The 19426-nt window shown below is 43.3% G+C and overlaps 1 protein-coding gene across 1 annotated transcript in view; it reads left to right on the forward strand.

Annotated features, from left to right (window-relative positions):
• The first annotated feature begins 876 nt into the window (after nucleotides 1-876).
• SLC30A3 (solute carrier family 30 member 3) overlaps nucleotides 877-19426 on the forward strand; it is a 56602-nt gene continuing 38052 nt past the window's right edge. Inside the window, exons 1-3 of the mRNA XM_063440766.1 lie at nucleotides 877-1129; nucleotides 12358-12566; nucleotides 12655-12801. Of these exons, the coding sequence (XP_063296836.1) occupies nucleotides 1053-1129; nucleotides 12358-12566; nucleotides 12655-12801 (433 nt within the window). The 5' untranslated portion in view covers nucleotides 877-1052. The remainder of the gene's footprint in view (nucleotides 1130-12357; nucleotides 12567-12654; nucleotides 12802-19426) is intronic.

Genomic DNA, 19426 nt, shown 5'->3' on the forward strand with positions numbered 1-19426 from the left:
GGATCACAGAGAGGATATATTGTATTATAGGATCACAGAGAGGATATATTGTATTATAGGATCACAGAGAGGATATATTGTATTATAGGATCACAGAGATGATATATTGTATTATAGGATCACAGAGAGGATATATTGTATTATAGGATCACAGAGAGGATATATTGTATTATAGGATCACAGAGAGGATATATTGTATTATAGGATCACAGAGAGGATATATTGTATTATAAGATCACAGAGAGGATATATTGTATTATAGGATCACAGAGAGGATATATTGTATTATAGGATCACAGAGAGGATATATTGTATTATAGGATCACAGAGAGGATATATTGTATTATAAGATCACAGAGAGGATATATTGTGTTATATGATCACAGAGAGGATATTATATGATGTTGCTGAGTATTTAGAGTAATTTAGGTTTACGCAGAATATATATAGAGATATAGGGTAGTACATAGGGTCTATACAATGCTCCCAGCGCATACACTGCATTCTATACATCGCTCCCGTCCCAAACATCGCTCGCTGAGAGGTCGTACCCTTCACTGATTCACACTTTGCTTTGGAAGGACGCGTGATACATCGCTTCGTCTCCGCTCCTGAGATACGTTTATTGTGGAGATCCTGATTCATCTGGGCTGAGGAGATCCTGGTCCTGGTCCATCTTGCTGAGGAGATCCTGGTCCTGGTCCGTCTGGGCTGAGGAGATCCGGGTCCTGGTCCATCTTGCTGAGGAGATCCTGGTCCTGGTCCATCTGGGCTGAGGAGATCGTGTCCTGGTCCATATTGCTGAGGAGACCCTGGTCCATCTTGCTGAGGAGATCCTGGTCCATCAGGATTGAGGAGATCCTAGTCCACCTGATCCATGTGGAGATGATCTTGGTCCTCCTGGGCTGAGGAGATCTTGGTATTCTCGGGGGTGATGAGATCCTAGTCCACCTTGGATAATGAGACCATGGCCCAGTGAGGCTGAGATGGATATTTGACCCTTATTTACCTTCTGGTCCGTGGTGGGATTTTCATCAGAGGAGGTTGGGAAGATGGAGTCCAGTGCTGACTCAGAGACTCGGCGCTTAGTGGAGCAGAACCGGACCGGGGGAGACCTGAAGATCAAAAGGTAATGGGGCAACTAGCAGGGGAACTGCCTGATCCTCAAAACAACCAATGTTTCATTCTTCATATATATCTAGGACAACATGTATCTTATACACCTTGTATATATAGGACAACATGTATCTTATATACCTTGTATATCTAGGACAACATGTATCTTATACACCTTGTATATCTAGGACAGCCTGTATCTTATACACCTTGTATATCTAGGACAGCCTGTATCTTATACACCTCGTATATCTAGGACAACCTGTATCTTATACACCTTGTATATCTAGGACAGCCTGTATCTTATACACCTTGTATATCTAGGACAGCCTGTATCTTATACACCTTGTATATCTAGGACAGTCTGTATCTTATACACCTTGTATATCTAGGACAGCCTGTATCTTATACACCTTGTATATCTAGGACAACCTGTATCTTATACACCTTGTATATCTAGGACAGCCTGTATCTTATACACCTTGTATATCTAGGACAGCCTGTATCTTATACACCTTGTATATATAGGACAACATGTATCTTATATACCTTGTATATCTAGGACAACATGTATCTTATACACCTTGTATATCTAGGACAGCCTGTATCTTATACACCTTGTATATCTAGGACAGCCTGTATCTTATACACCTTGTATATCTAGGACAGCCTTTATCTTATACACCTTGTATATCTAGGACAGCCTGTATCTTATACACCTTGTATATCTAGAACAGCCTTTATCTATATCTAGGACAGTCTGTATCTTATACACCTTGTATATCTAGGACAACATGTATCTTATACACCTTGTATATCTAGGACAGCCTTTATCTTATACACCTTGTATATCTAGGACAGCCTGTATCTTATACACCTTGTATATCTAGGACAGCATGTATCTTATACACCTTGTATATCTAGGACAACCTGTATCTTATACAACTTGTATATCTAGGACAGCCTTTATCTTATACACCTTGTATATCTAGGACAGCCTGTATCTTATACACCTTGTATATCTAGGACAGCCTGTATCTTATACACCTTGTATATCTAGGACAGCCTTTATCTTATACACCTTGTATATCTAGGACAGCCTGTATCTTATACACCTTGTATATCTAGGACAACATGTATCTTATACACCTTGTATATCTAGGACAACATGTATCTTATACACCTTGTATATCTAGGACAGCCTGTATCTTATACACCTTGTATATCTAGGACAGCCTGTATCTTATACACCTTGTATATCTAGGACAGCCTGTATCTTATACACCTTGTATATCTAGGACAGCATGTATCTTATACACCTTGTATATCTAGGACAGCCTGTATCTTATACACCTTGTATATCTAGGACAGCCTGTATCTTATACACCTTGTATATCTAGGACAACATGTATCTTATACACCTTGTATATCTAGGACAGCCTGTATCTTATACACCTTGTATATCTAGAACAGCCTTTATCTATATCTAGGACAGTCTGTATCTTATACACCTTGTATATCTAGGACAACATGTATCTTATACACCTTGTATATCTAGGACAACATGTATCTTATACACCTTGTATATCTAGGACAACATGTATCTTATACACCTTGTATATCTAGGACAACATGTATCTTATACACCTTGTATATCTAGGACAACATGTATCTTATACACCTTGTATATCTAGGACAGCCTTTATCTTATACACCTTGTATATTTAGGACAACCTGTATCTTATACACCTTGTATATCTAGGACAACATGTATCTTATACACCTTGTATATATAGGACAACATGTATCTTATATACCTTGTATATCTAGGACAGCCTGTATCTTATACACCTTGTATATCTAGGACAGCATGTATCTTATACACCTTGTATATCTAGGACAACCTGTATCTTATATACCTTGTATATCTAGGACAGCATGTATCTTATACACCTTGTATATCTAGGACAGCCTGTATCTTATACACCTTGTATATCTAGGACAGTCTGTATCTTATACACCTTGTATATCTAGGACAGTCTGTATCTTATACACCTTGTATATCTAGGACAGTCTGTATCTTATACACCTTGTATATCTAGGACAGCCTGTATCTTATACACCTTGTATATCTAGGACAACATGTATCTTATACACCTTGTATATCTAGGACAGCCTGTATCTTATACACCTTGTATATCTAGGACAGCCTGTATCTTATACACCTTGTATATCTAGGACAGCCTGTATCTTATACACCTTGTATATCTAGGACAGCCTGTATCTTATACACCTTGTATATCTAGGACAGCCTGTATCTTATACACCTTGTATATCTAGGACAGCCTGTATCTTATACACCTTGTATATCTAGGACAGCCTTTATCTTATACACCTTGTATATCTAGGACAACATGTATCTTATACACCTTGTATATCTAGGACAGCCATTATCTTATAGACCTTGTATATCTAGGACAGCCTGTATCTTATACACCTTGTATATCTAGGACAACATGTATCTTATACACCTTGTATATCTAGGACAGCCTGTATCTTATACACCTTGTATATCTAGGACAGTCTGTATCTTATACACCTTGTATATCTAGGGCAGCCTGTATCTTATACACCTTGTATATCTAGGACAACATGTATCTTATACACCTTGTATATCTAGGACAACATGTATCTTATACACCTTGTATATCTAGGACAGCCTGTATCTTATACACCTTGTATATCTAGGACAACATGTATCTTATACACCTTGTATATCTAGGACAGCCTGTATCTTATACACCTTGTATATCTAGAACAGTCTGTATCTTATACACCTTGTATATCTAGGACAACATGTATCTTATACACCTTGTATATCTAGGACAACATGTATCTTATACACCTTGTATATCTAGGACAGCCTGTATCTTATACACCTTGTATATCTAGGACAACATGTATCTTATACACCTTGTATATCTAGGACAGCCTTTATCTATATCTAGGACAGTCTGTATCTTATACACCTTGTATATCTAGGACAACATGTATCTTATACACCTTGTATATCTAGGACAGCCTGTATCTTATACACCTTGTATATCTAGGACAACCTGTATCGTATACACCTTGTATATCTAGGACAGCCTGTATCTTATACACCTTGTATATCTAGAACAGTCTGTATCTTATACACCTTGTATATCTAGGACAACCTGTATCTTATACACCTTGTATATCTAGGACAGTCTGTATCTTATACACCTTGTATATCTAGGACAGCATGTATCTTATACACCTTGTATATCTAGGACAGTCTGTATCTTATACACCTTGTATATCTAGGACAGCCTGTATCTTATACACCTTGTATATCTAGGACAGTCTGTATCTTATACACCTTGTATATTTAGGACAACCTGTACTCTATGGCGTCGAGCGGTGTGTATTATGTGTTGCTAAGCAGTGTGTACTATGTGTCTGTAGCGGAGCTGCAATATTAAAATCAATATCTCCGCTGGTAGACTGTAGAACAGGCTTCCCCAAACTCCGGCCCTCCAGATGTTGCTGAACTACAACTCCCATGATTCTCAGCCTATTTCATTCATAGAATCATGGGAGTTGTAGTTCAGCAACATCTGGAGGGCCGGAGTTTGAGGAAGCCTGCTGTAGAACATCACAGAGAAATACAGTACAGCAACACAGGGGTTTTCCACTGGTGGACCTTGTTGGAGACAGAGGACAAAGTAACATTTCCCAGACTCCTCCTCTGTACCTGGGAGATAATTGAGTAAGGACAACTCTTTAATTCCATTATGTCCCAGGTACAGAAAATATACAATATTTCAAACCCTCATAACACACATTGATATTATTCATAACTCCAGGAAAGATACTTCCCTGAATAGCAGGGATCTGAGTGCCCACTCTGTCAAAATATCACTCAGATCCGTTCGGTTGATTAGGTTGATCAAGTAAAAGTTTAGGTCAACCACGTGGTGAAGCCCCAAAATAGTTCCAGGTGATTGTATGCTTTGACCGGTCTTCTTTTGGTTGTTTTTACTATTAAAATAACAAAGGGAACTGTTCGTGTAACAGGGGGTCATGTCTTCGGTAGTTTATTTCATACGAATGACGCTCTTTATAGGTGAAGGGAAATGAACACACAAAGGGATGGTAGTTCAACGGTGTTCGTGCCTAGACTGGTCAACTACGAGGTAAAATATAGTCCCAGATGGTTTTATGCTTTGACCGGTCTTCTTTCGGGAGTTTTCACCATTAAAATAACTAAGGGAACTGTTCATTTAACAGGGTGCCCTGTGCTCGGTAGTTTATTTCATATGAATGTCGCTCTATATAGGTAAAGGGAAACGAACACACGAAGGGATGGTAGTTCAGCGGTGTTTGTGCCGTCGAGTGTCCGATTATAGTTCCATGCACTCGACGACCAAGCACCACTGTCTGTTTGTGAACAAATATGGCCGCCGCCATTTGTTCGGTCATACGAACGATGGCCAACCATCCGACCACTAAGAACCTTGCTGTTTCTAAGTGTGAATACTGTCAATTGGAGGCACATGACTCCCCTGGGAGGGCTCACTGTTCGGTAGATTGTTCGACAGACGAACAATATATCTTTAGTCTGTTCCGTAACCCCAAATTGTCTAACCAACTCAGTCTTTAATATGAATAGGTGGTTGGTTCTGCCACAGTGCCGCAGGGCGGTGTGTACCATGTGTCGCTGGGCGGTGTGTACCATGTGTCGCTGGGCGGTGTGTACCATGTGTCGCTGGGCGATGTGTACTATGTGTCGCTGGGCGATGTGTACTATGTGGTGCTGGGCGGTATGTACTATGTGTCACAGAACGGTATGTATTATGTGTCGCTGGGTGGTGTGTACTACGTGTCGCTGGGCAGTATGTACTATGTGTCGAATATGTACTATGTGTCGCTGGGCGGTATGTACTATGTGTCGCTGGGCGGTATGTACTACATGTCTCTGGGCGGTATGTACTATGTGGCGCAGGGCAGTATGTACTATGTGTCGAATATGTACTATGTGTGGCAGGGCGGTATGTACTATGTGTCGCTGGGCGGTATGTACTATGTGTCGCTGGGCAGTATGTACTATGTGACGCTGGGCAGTATGTACTATGTGTCGAATATGTACTATGTGTGGCAGGGCGGTATGTACTATGTGTCGCTGGGCGGTATGTACTATGTGTCGCTGGGAGGTATGTACTATGTATCGCGTATGTACTATGTGGCGCTGGGCAGCGTGTACTATGTGTCGCTGGGCAGTATGTACTATGTGTCGCTGGGCGGTATGTACTATGTGTCGCTGGGCGGTATGTACTATGTGTCGCTGGGCGGTATGTACTATGTGTCGCTGGGCGGTATGTACTATGTGTCGCTGAGCGGTATGTACTACGTGTCGCTGGGCGGTATGTACTACGTGTGGCAGGGCGGTATGTACTACGTGTCGCTGGGCGGTATGTACTACGTGTGGCAGGGCGGTATGTACTACGTGTCGCTGGGCGGTATGTACTATGTGTCGCTGAGCGGTATGTACTACGTGTGGCAGGGCGGTATGTACTACGTGTCGCTGGGCGGTATGTACTATGTGTGGCAGGGCGGTATGTACTATGTGTGGCAGGGCGGCATGTACTATGTGTGGCAGGGCGGTATGTACTACGTGTCGCTGGGCGGTATGTACTACGTGTCGCTGGGCGGTATGTACTACGTGTGGCAGGGCGGTATGTACTACGTGTCGCTGGGCGGTATGTACTACGTGTCGCTGGGCGGTATGTACTATGTGTCGCTGGGCGGTATGTACTATGTGTCGCTGGGCGGTATGTACTATGTGTCGCTGGGCGGTATGTACTACGAGTGCAGGAATGTAATATTGAGTGCAGAATTTTAATATTAAGTGCAGGAATGTAATATTGAGTGCAGGATTGTAATATTGAGTGCAGGATTGTAATATTGAGTGCAGGATTGTATTATTGAGTGTGGGATGGTAGTATTGAGTTTATGGTTGTATTATTGAGTGAAGGAGTGTAATATTGAGTGTAGAATTGTAATATTGAGTGTGGGACGGTAATATTGAGTGCAGGATTTTAATATTGAGTTTATGGTTGTATTATTGAGTGTAGGATTTTATTATTGAGTGCGGGATGGTAATATTGTGTACATGGTTGTAATATTGAGTGCAGGATTGTAATATTGAGTGCAGGATTTTAATAGTGAGTGTAGGACTGTAATATTGAGTTTATGGTTGTATTGTTGAGTGAAGGATTGTAATATTGAGTGCAGGATTGTAATATTGAGTGCAGGATTGTATTATTGAGTGTAGGATTGTAATATTGAGTGCGGGATTGTAATATTAAGTGCAAGATTGTATTATTGAGTGCAGGATTGTAATTTTGAGTTTATGGTTGTATTATTGAGTGCAGGATTTTAATATTGAGTGCAGGATTGTATTATTGAGTGTATGATTTTAATAGTGCGTGTAGGATTGTAATATTGAGTTTATGGTTGTATTATTGAGTGAAGGATTGTAATATTGAGTGTATGATTTTAATAGTGAGTGTAGGATTATAATATTTAGTTTATGGTTGTATTATTGAGTTAAGGTTTGTATTATTGAGTGCAGGATTTTAATATTGAGTGCAGGATTGTATTATTGAGTTAAGGTTTGTATTATTGAGTGCAGGATTTTAATATTGAGTGCAGGATTGTATTATTGAGTTCAGGTTTGTATTATTGAGTGAAGGATTGTATTATTGAGTGTAGGATTGTAATATTTAGTTTATGGTTGTATTTTTGAGTGAAGGTTTGTATTATTGAGTGCAGGATTGTATTATTGAGTTTATGGTTGTATTATTGAGTGTAGGATTGTATTATTGGGTTTATGGTTGTATTATTGAGTGTAGGATTGTATTATTGAGTTTATGGTTGTATTATTGAGTGAATGTTTGTATTATTGAGTGCAGGATTTTAATATTGAGTGAAGGATTGTAATATTGAGTGTATGATTTTAATATTGAGTGTAGGACTGTAATATTGAGTTTATGGTTGTATTATTGAGTGCAGGATTAGTTTGCTCAGCTGGGGTAATAAAACAATAAGTAGAGGCTGCGATTATCACTGATTACACGCAGTTCAGCCCTGGGCGCATTGTTCCAGCTTCTCTCCACGGCTCACCGCGTTCCCCAGAAGATTAATGTACTGACTGCTCCAGTGCTGATGGCCGTAGTATTCACCTCTCAACAGCACATTAACTGACTCTATTATTCTCTTAATTAATTCCATTAAAGTCGTCCTCAGAGACGTCCATTAATCGCACAGCTCTACGCTCCGTCCTTGGGGAATGAAGGAGATTTACACATTGTTTGTAAATACAGCTGAGCCCGCGTGGAAACTGACAAATACAAATTCCACATAGAACATCCCACAGCGACACGCACGCTGTCATACGTTAACTCCATAATAAAAAATATCACACCGACCGATAAATACAAACGGCACATAGAACATCCCACGCGACACGCACGCTGTCATACGTTAACTCCATAATAAAAAATATCACACCCACTGACAAATACAAATTCCACATAGAACATCCCACAACTCCATCATAAAAAATATCACACCCACTGACAAATACAAACTCCACATAGAATATCCCACAGCAACACGCACGCTGTCATACGTTAACTCCATAATAAAAATATCACACCCACTGACAAATACAAACTCCACATAGAATATCCCACCGCGACACGCACGCTGTCATACGTTAACTTCATAATAAAAGATATCATACCCACTGACAAATACAAACTCCACATGTAACATCCCACCGCGACACGCACGCTGTCATACGTTAACTTCATAATAAAAGATATCATACCCACTGACAAATACAAACTCCACATAGAACATACCACCGCGACACACACGCTGTTATACGTTAACTCCATAATAAAAAATATCACACCCACTGACAAATACAAACTCCACATAGAATATCCCACCGCGACACACACGCTGTCATACGTTAACTTCATAATACAAATATCACACCCACTGACAAATACAAACTCCACATATAACATCCCACCGCGACACGCACGCTGTCATACGTTAACTTCATAATAAAAGATATCATACCCACTGACAAATACAAACTCCACATAGAACATACCACCGCGACACACACGCTGTTATACGTTAACTCCATAATAAAAAATATCACACCCACTGACAAATACAAACTCCACATAGAATATCCCACCGCGACACACACGCTGTCATACGTTAACTCCATAATAAAAAATATCACACCCACTGACAAATACAAACTCCACATAGAATATCCCACCGCGACACACACGCTGTCATACATTAACTCCAGAATAAAAATATGTCCTGCCATGTCCTGCCATGTCTTGCCATGTCCTGCCATGTCTTGCCATGTCTTGCCATGTCCTGCCATGTCTTGCCATGTCTTGCCATGCCCTGCCATGTCTTGCCATGCCCTGCCATGTCTTGCCATGTCCTGCCATGTCTTGCCATGTCCTGCCATGTCTTGCCATGTCCTGCCATGTCCTGCCATGTCTTGCCATGTCCTGCCATGTCCTGCCATGCCTTGCCATGCCTTGCCATGTCCTGCCATGTCTTGCCATGTCCTGCCATGCCTTGCCATGTCCTGCCATGCCTTGCCATGTCTTGCCATGTCCTGCCATGTCTTGCCATGTCTTGCCATGCCTTGCCATGTCCTGCCATGCCTTGCCATGCCTTGCCATGTCCTGCCATGTCTTGCCATGTCTTGCCATGTCCTGCCATGTCTTGCCATGTCTTGCCATGTCCTGCCATGTCTTGCCATGTCCTGCCATGCCTTGCCATGTCTTGCCATGTCCTGCCATGTCCTGCCATGTCTTGCCATGTCCTGCCATGTCCTGCCATGTCCTGCCATGTCTTGCCATGTCCTGCCATGTCCTGCCATGTCTTGCCATGTCCTGCCATGTCCTGCCATGTCCTGCCATGTCTTGCCATGTCCTGCCATGTCCTGCCATGTCTTGCCATGTCCTGCCATGTCCTGCCATGTCTTGCCATGTCCTGCCATGTCTTGCCATGTCTTGCCATGTCCTGCCATGTCTTGCCATGTCTTGCCATGTCCTGCCATGTCTTGCCATGTCTTGCCATGTCCTGCCATGTCTTGCCATGTCCTGCCATGTCTTGCCATGTCTTGCCATGTCTTGCCATGTCTGGCCATGTCTTGCCATGTCTGGCCATGCCTTGCCATGTCCTGCCATGTCTTGCCATGTCTTGCCATGTCCTGCCATGTCCTGCCATGTCTTGCCATGTCTTGCCATGTCTTGCCATGTCTTGCCATGCCTTGCCATGTCCTGCCATGTCCTGCCATGTCTTGCCATGTCCTGCCATGTCTTGCCATGTCCTGCCATGTCCTGCCATGTCCTGCCATGTCCTGCCATGTCTTGCCATGTCTTGCCATGTCCTGCCATGTCTTGCCATGTCCTGCCATGTCTTGCCATGTCTTGCCATGTCCTGCCATGTCCTGCCATGTCTTGCCATGTCCTGCCATGTCTTGCCATGTCCTGCCATGTCTTGCCATGTCCTGCCATGTCCTGCCATGTCTTGCCATGTCTTGCAATGTCTTGCCATGTCCTGCCATGTCCTGCCATGTCTTGCCATGGCAAGACATGGCAGGACATGTCCTGCCATGTCTTGCCATGTCCTGCCATGTCTTGCCATGTCTTGCTATGTCTTGCCATGTCTTGCTATGTCCTGCCATGTCTTGCCATGTCTTGCCATGTCCTGCCATGTCCTGCTATGTCCTGTTTTTAATAGTATTTAATAATATGTGTTGGTGCAATAAACGAGAAAGATACATGGTTGAACACAAACAGCAAAAAAGGCAAAATCGCTTGTGTCCTTCAGCGCAAGACAAGCATCTTTAAAATACATTAAGACCAAAATGGAAGTAAAAATAAATGTACAAAATGCACAAAAATGCTACATTGTTCAACACGTTTTTTTGTTACATGATACTTGTAGCGGAGAGCTGATTTCTCACAGATTAACTCCACCAATATATCCAGAGGATGCAGGAACAAGTAATAAATCCCAGAGAATATCCAGCACAGTCAGCAATACAATCCAATAATATCCCATCACCTTCTCCAATCACTGGACGACACACAGTATCAGGAGTAGAACTGACTGTACTGGCACATACAGCCTCTTTTATTCCCAATCCACAAACATAGTACTGCCCACAGGGTTTTACAGAGCAACCAATCAATACGTACAATACACACAGACAATCCCACACAAAATCCTCCCCTCTGCCTGTGATATGATTACTGAACACAATTGGTAATCTTATTATCACAGGCAGAGGAATACAGTTTTATAAAACATATCACAGGGACCCCAAAACATGACCCCATATGAAGTATATCCTCAGAACTGGGGGATCTGGGTGAACCACATATCCAAAATTCACCCAGATCCGTTCAGTAGTTTGGAAGATACAGTTTACTGCAGATTCCGTAGAACATATACAGGCTATATGAAAATTAATTACTGTATAATGTGTCCCCTGTTGTATAGTTTAAAACTACTGCACGATGTCTTTGTGCACCAAATACCGGTGAGATGGCACCATGTAGAAAAGTCACAACAGTGTCTGTGAGTTAAAATGGCCGCCATCCATTCTTCTCACCATGTGCTTCATCCATTGTTCTCACCATGTGCCTCTGATACATGAAATGGTGGCCACTCAGTAACTCCACAGTATGTCCCCAGATGGTTCTTAAAGGGCCAGTAGTGCCATTCAACATCCCATGAATCCCAGCCATTGTACTTAAAGGGACCATAATCACTGGGCAGGAGGTGAGCCATCAACCCCCTCCAGGAAACTGGAGCGTACTCTGTTATAGGACCCAGTCCGCTACAATAGTTAACACAAGTTCCTTCACTGAAGGCAAAAATAAGCATATACGCATGGCAACTATGTATCAACAACCTACAATAACATGCTAGATGCTGCGGGATTTTACTTCAAGTATTAATTGTGGATGTTTCATTAATTAATGATAAGGTAGGCCGAACGAGCCCTCATTATGTATATACGAATCTGAATAGCTCCCTCTTTGCCTCTAGAGGTTTTTGTTTCTTGAATAAGAATAGTAGTTTTCTCGTCCTCAGCCTTTTTACAAGCACCAAGGACTTGTTCCCGGACTTTCCTTTCCGGAATGGTGGTTCTGCAGTGTCGATCGAGCTGGAAAGGCCAATATCCAGTCACTGCCATGGGCCGTCTTTCTCGTCCACCGATAACCAGCAGAAGCTGCAGGCACGGAGGAAGCTGTACTTTGCCTGTGGAGTCTGCTTCATATTTATGATTGGAGAAGTCGTAGGTAATGTTACCCATTTGGCCTCTTGCCATGTCTATAACCCAACTCTGTCATTGATTGTTTGTCACATTGTCCCGTCTCTTTCCTCTAGGAGGGTATCTTGCCCACAGCTTAGCTATCATGACAGATGCTGCTCACCTCCTCACTGACCTGGGCAGTATGTGTGTCAGCATCTTCTCCTTGTGGATCTCAACCCGTCCTCCCACCAAGACGATGAATTTTGGATGGCATCGCTCAGGTAGGTATTATCAGAACTCATTTTACACTGCCAACATTAACTGCAGCTCTAGAGCATGTTTGGGAACGAGTGGACCAACAATGACATATTACTACATAGAGCAGCAGGCGGATAATTCTAGATTTGGAACAGGTTCATGGCAGATTCCTACAAGCTATAATGCAGGCAAAGAGATCTGGCACAAGTGAAATTCTAGAGATGGGGTAGGCAACCTTTTAGCAGAACTGTGCCGAAATGAGATTGTGATGTTCCATAGCGGGCCGGTCTTATTTTTTTAAACTGAGGTGTGCATGTTGCCGTATTCTGCTTGTGTTATTTTTGCTGCAGTTGCTTTGTATTGTGCATATATGAGTTATTATACTGTATATGTTCACAAGTAGTTTGTGGTGTTGTGTATGATACCTATGTATGAGGGCTACTTGTGGAATTGTGTGTGTGGATGGATATGTCACATTGTGTGTTTGGTAGTGTGTGTATGTGTGGAGCTATTTGGGATATTGCAAGTGGGGTTGTGTGCATGTATGTGGATTGTTAGTCATGTTGAGTTTGTTGGGATTGTGTGTATATTTGTTTGTGGGCTGTTCATATTTTTTGTATGAGGGGAGCGTTATGTCAGGATTACTAGTAGATCCACACGTAGAATAATATCACACCTATGACTAAAGGTAAGGTCTTACTGGGCCTTAGAATGGCCAGACATAACGTACCAGAGAATAGTTAGAATACTTGCTGAGGTCAGGGATACAAAAGGAGTCTTGAGTTCCATCCACGATGACATACATCATCAACATAGCTTCACCAGAGCCCAGGCTTACACCAAACATGTCCAGATATATGCCAAACAGATGTGTAAACATGTATGTGCCATACATAACCTCCAGTCGTATGTATTGGGTGCTGTTATAAACTAAATAAAATTAAAGGGACAGTCTCACTGCTCAATTCTCTGCCATTTAGGAGTTAAATAACTTTGTTTATGAACCCTAGTCACACCTCCCTTCACGTGACTTGCACAGCCTTCCTAAACACTTCCTTTAACCCCTTAAGGACCAAACTTCTGGAATAAAATGGAATCATGACGTGTCACACACGTCATGTGTCCTTAAGGGGTTAAAGAGTCCTTTAAAGTTTATCCTTCCTTTATTGCAAGTTCTGTTTAATTTAGATTTTCTCATTCCCTGCTATGCTAATAGCTTGCTAGACCCTGCAAGAGCCTCCTGTATGTGATTAAAGTTCAATTTACAGAGCAAGAGATGCAATTTTATTACATGACAGGAGGTTTCTTATTTTGCATAAACTCTCTTTACTAACTCCACAGCAGCAAAGAAAAAGTATAACACGAACCAATCAAAATGCAGTAGGAGCTATAGTATCCACAGTGAATGAGCTCCTCCTCCTCCTCCTCCTCCTCTTTCTTTGCTGCTCCATCAGCAGACAGGTCAGAGTTTTTGGCTCTTCTCTGAGTTGTAGTTACATTTAAACCTTCCCATATCTTTTATTTCATTTTTGCTTTCCTATTTATCCTTACTACTGCCTTTCAGTTTATTTACTTCTACCTACTTTTCTCTAGCCTTATTGGCTTTGGTGTATGTAGCGGACTGGACCCTGCACCAGAGTCTGCCCCAGTTTCCTGGAGGGGACTGCTTGCTCGCCTCCTGCCCTGTGATTATGGTCCCTTTGAGATTTGGCCCTTCAAGTACAATATTTGGGCATAATGGATTATGTATGACCTTACTGGCCCTTTAAAGAACTGCATGTGGACATATTGTACTTTATTGTACTGTGCTGGCCTTTTAACAACAGTGAAGGGAAATACTGAAACTTTTTGGACACTTCCTCTTCCCCTCCCCCGGATCCATTGTTCTCCAGCAGGATGTGGTCCCAGGGACACTGCCAAAGCAGTGGGAACTGGTTTGAAAAGGAAAAGTCATGCTGACAGGGGTTTGAAAAGATACTTTACTAACTTTTGAACCCCTGGTCGGATTCATGCCATGTTTTAATATGTTGTTCCCCTGAATGGATTGATTGTGGATATGTAATTTTGTGTGAATGTGATGTATGGTTTTAAAGTTATGAAAGTTGTGTAAAAAGTGTATTTTAAACTGTATGAATAATGGGATTATGTGTCACACTAAGGGGAGGGGATGTGTGGGTTGCACCCGTGATACTATTGGTCATTTTATGCCTCCCCCTGGGTGTGGCCTGTATGTGTGAGATGGAAATAAAAGCCAGGCTGGATGTGCCAGTCCAGAGTTCCTGCTTAACCCTCAAAGTGAAGTGTCGTCTCATTATTGGGGGAAGGATTTATTGCATGCTGTTCCAGTTTGACTGCTAGGAGTGCAAGCCTATTCGTATGGTTCCTATTCGACGGTCTACAGCATTCCTATGCTTGAGAAGATTCATATGCTGCTTCGGTTCGGTGATTGTGGTGTCTGTCAGAGTGCTTGGAGTCCTCAGGAAATGCTAGGAGCATCCTTTAACGGAGGTGCCAGGCGATCCGTTACAGTGTATTTGACATATTGCACCCCCCACTCAACCCCACCGTCACGGGTCTTGCACCACCCTGAACCTGGCGATAACCCCTTAGCGCCTGGGGGAAGAGTTCCTACCTGGAACTGCTCCCTCACCGCCTCCTAACCAGGTGTATCCACGCCTCTGGCGATTGTCGGATCGTTCAGTCACGATCTCTCAGTGGTGGCGCCCATCTTGGATCTCGTGTCTCGAGTGCCGTTTTTTTTCCTTCTTACTTCTGCAGGTATTGCCTCTGGATCCTCGTTCAACCAGGCAGGAGTCTCCACAGGTCAGTCCCAACTTGCTGCGGTGGTATGCACTATAGGGCGTATCACCCTGTGCATTCTGGGGTGAGGCCCCTTATTCTGTGCTGCTGATGAGAGCTCTGCTTTGGCATTCTCTGTATACCTGGGTGAGGCCCAAATAAATCCCAATCTGACCATCTACACCCTATTAATATTTAGTACTGCTGGTAGTTACTATATCCCGAGTTTTAATCTGACCCTGCTGGGGTTTACTTATAATATTGCTGGTACTATAACACGGAGTTATCATACCCTGTTGGGGATATATTCATTAGTACTGCTGGTACTATCACCACTGTAGGATCCCCCCCTACAAGTCTGACCCCTGACCTACCTAAACCCTATACCTACTCAGTGCCAAGGTCCCTCCCCTACTCACAATGGAAGATTCCCAGACTTCCAGGCCATAGTAAATGCAGCTGTGGCCGCGTCCATGGAGAACGCCCTGTCACACATGATGACCATGAAGGCCGACCTTTCCAAACCCTCCAAACCTCAGTGCACACGTTACAAGTCGGACTCCGAGGCCTTGGACTTCGAGGCCTCGGACTCCCACACTAAAGAGGAACCCCAACCTGGCAAGCACCAGGGTGAGAAGGTACAACCCAATCCACACAAGGGAAAGACTCCTACCAAGAGACTTAAACCTGCACCCACCGTCACTCTTCCCCCTCCTCAGGACTACTCCTCTGAGGAGGGAAAGCTTGGCAATTCTATGGACATATTGGACGAATTGCAGGCGGTCGAATCAGACTCCAAAGACAATGTGTGGGGTTTGGATACTAGACCACTTCACACAGTGGGTCTAGATTCCTTCATGGATGACTTTCAGGCAACTTATTCAACCTCACCTTGTGGTGTTGGCAATAGGAATGGGCCTTCCTAGCAGTGATGGAGGTGTCGTTCAGCAGTCCGGCGCTGGTATACCTGACTGCTGCAGCACATCTGTGGACGTCGGCCGCTGCGGATACACACCATATTATAGCCCCACGTCCACCCACGGTAATGACGGCGTCGACGTGCGTGTGATGTCACGTAATAGATGCGCGCACGTTTAGGGGGTTAAAAAGGCCGGTTACTGCCAATTGGATCTGCAAGAGGGGTATTTAAACTAATTTCTCCTTTCACTCATTGCCCTGTCGTGGTTTCCCTTGGTTGGTGATCCGAGAGTGTGTTCCTGAGCGTTTATTTCTGGTTATTGACTTTGGCTTTATTTTGACTTCCCTGTATTCTGGTATCCCTGACTTTTGGCTTTCCCTCATTGTTGTGTCTCATGCTGTGTCCCCGACCTAGGCAAGTATTCTGACTATTCTCTGGTATGTGAAGTCCGGGAATTCTAAGGCCGGTAAGATGTTACCTTTGGTCCTAGGTGTGATACAGTTCTGCGTGCTGGATCAGCTAGTAATCCTGACACGCCTACACTATGTCCCGGGTAGACAAACTGTTACACCACATAGCTAGGGGATGCTACCTCACTACCATTGACTTCTTTAAGGGTTATTGACAGTTTTCCCTAGCCGAGGAGGCTATACCCAAATCGGCCTTTGTCACCCCATTTGAGTTATACCAGTTTCGAGTTATGCTGTTTGTGATTAAAGAGCTACCTTCCAGCGAATGGTAGACAGACTCCTCGATGGCCTTCAGGATTATGCTTGTGCATACCTGGATGACATAGCGGTCTACAGCGACACCTGGGAGACTCAATTGGAACATATAGGGACCGTATTGGATAGAATTTGGAGAGCCGGCTTAATCCTGAAGCCAGACAAGTGTCACAAGTGGTATGGCGGAGGTACAGTACCTGGTACACAATGGCCAGAACCATCCAAAGTCAAAGCAGTTGCTAACTGGCCCACTCCCTGTACCTAAGCACGAGTCAAGGCTTTCTTGGGAACAGCAGGTTACTAACAACAATTTGTCCAAGACTACAGTGTCACAGCGAAACTCCTGACTGACCTGGCTAAAAATAATTTATCTAGGTAGGTCCTGTGGTCCCCAGAATGTGAGAAAGCAATCCACACATTGAAACAAGCTCAGTCAAGTTGAAGACGACAGAAGAGCACCCTGTTGCCTATTTGAGCCAGAAACTGTTAACCTGAGAAGTCAGCTATGCAGCCATTGAGAAAGAGTGCCTGGCCCTGCTATGGACACTGAAGAAATTGAACCCCTACCTATATGGGCAAGCTTCCCTCTAATCACCGACCACAACCCGCTAGTATTTAGCTTAACCAGGTTGCAGACAATGCCCGATTACTAAGTTGGAGTCTGGCCCTACAACCCTACGAGTTCACCATCCACTACTGGCCTGATAAGCAGAATAGGAACGCTGACTGGTTGTCTCGGCAGACCGAGTTGGTGCACTGATGACATCGCCAGGTTGACCCAAAAGGGTCAAACCGTGTCTGCCGGAGTAATATACCAGGGGGGAGCCGTGTGATGGAATAATAATAATAATAATCCCATCACTTGTTTAAAAACGTAAAACTTTTCATACATTCAGGAGTTATTGTACCCAATCCCTGTTGGTTCAACAAAACCTCATCAGAACCCTGACACATCCATTAACATACGTTTGAAACTGAAAGGGAAGTAATTAATGAGTGCTTCCTCATGGCGGCCATCTTGTCTACCGAACACAGGCAGCAGTACTTAGTCATTGAGCGCCTGGAACTCTTTTCAGCTATGCGCTCGTTCAAACCCTGGTAAACATTGTACTGCTGCCCGTACTACTACGAACTACTTCTTGACCAGCTATTCGAACGACGTCTGGGAGACATGAACTACTGCCTAAGGGGAGCAAATTTCATTATTTTGTATGGAGACACCATGCTGGGGGTTTGTGTTTGAATTCTGTTTGTTTGGACAAACAAACCAGATCTACTCCCAACATTTAGTCTCAACTAATGTACGGGGGGAAAGCTATACCAGCTATAATCACTTCAACGGTTGGATAGAGCTACTTCACACTGGGAAAGGGAATCCATAGCGGCGATACTCTGTCGGTCCTCCACTCGAGGTTTCAGTAACTATTTTCTGGTGTTAATCATCTCGAACATTGTCCATCTTTGGATGAATATTTTATCAAGATGGAAAAATTATCTATTAAAGAAAAAAACAGTTTTGGAGAATTATATTGTGGCAGACCTCTCTGCCTTTGGATTATTATTTAAAACCTAATTTGTCTGTTTGTTTGGCCATTGCCGGTTGTTCGTATGTTTCCTGCTTGCATTCATCAAAAGACGAACAAACTACCGGATGGCAGGCCACCCAGCAGGGAAGTGTGCTGCTCGTTAACCTTTCTGCCCTCATTAACATTGTGGTTAACCGCAGACACTTCCAACTCCCGAACAGTCGGCTGGGTGGTCGTCGTTCGTATGAACGGATTTTGGACACTGCTTCCCACAAACACCGCTAAAATCACCGACCATCCATGACTCTGTTCCAAATTCCTACGAACGCTGTGCCGTTTGGTAAATTGACAATACATGAACAGAACTGTACCAGATAGTAGACCCATGGAGCTAATTTGTTTAGTTGAATGCACAATGTACAAGATTTTAGCTCCATGGCGATTGAACTACATGTATGGGATCTGAGCGCTTTTCGGTTTTATTGAGCACTCAGATCTAAGCTATCTGGGGATACGTTGAATGTGAGGGTTCCGTTCGGTATATTGGCTAAACAAGATGGCGGCGGCCATCTTGCTTAGCCGAACGCGGTCAGCTGTGTTTTGCCGTCAAGTTCATGGAACTAAAATCGAACACTCAACGGCACTAACACTGATGGAACTTCCACCTCCACATAATTTT

The sequence above is a fragment of the Pelobates fuscus genome, chromosome 2 (genome assembly GCF_036172605.1).
Source record: "Pelobates fuscus isolate aPelFus1 chromosome 2, aPelFus1.pri, whole genome shotgun sequence".
Taxonomy (NCBI): Eukaryota; Metazoa; Chordata; class Amphibia; order Anura; family Pelobatidae; genus Pelobates; species Pelobates fuscus.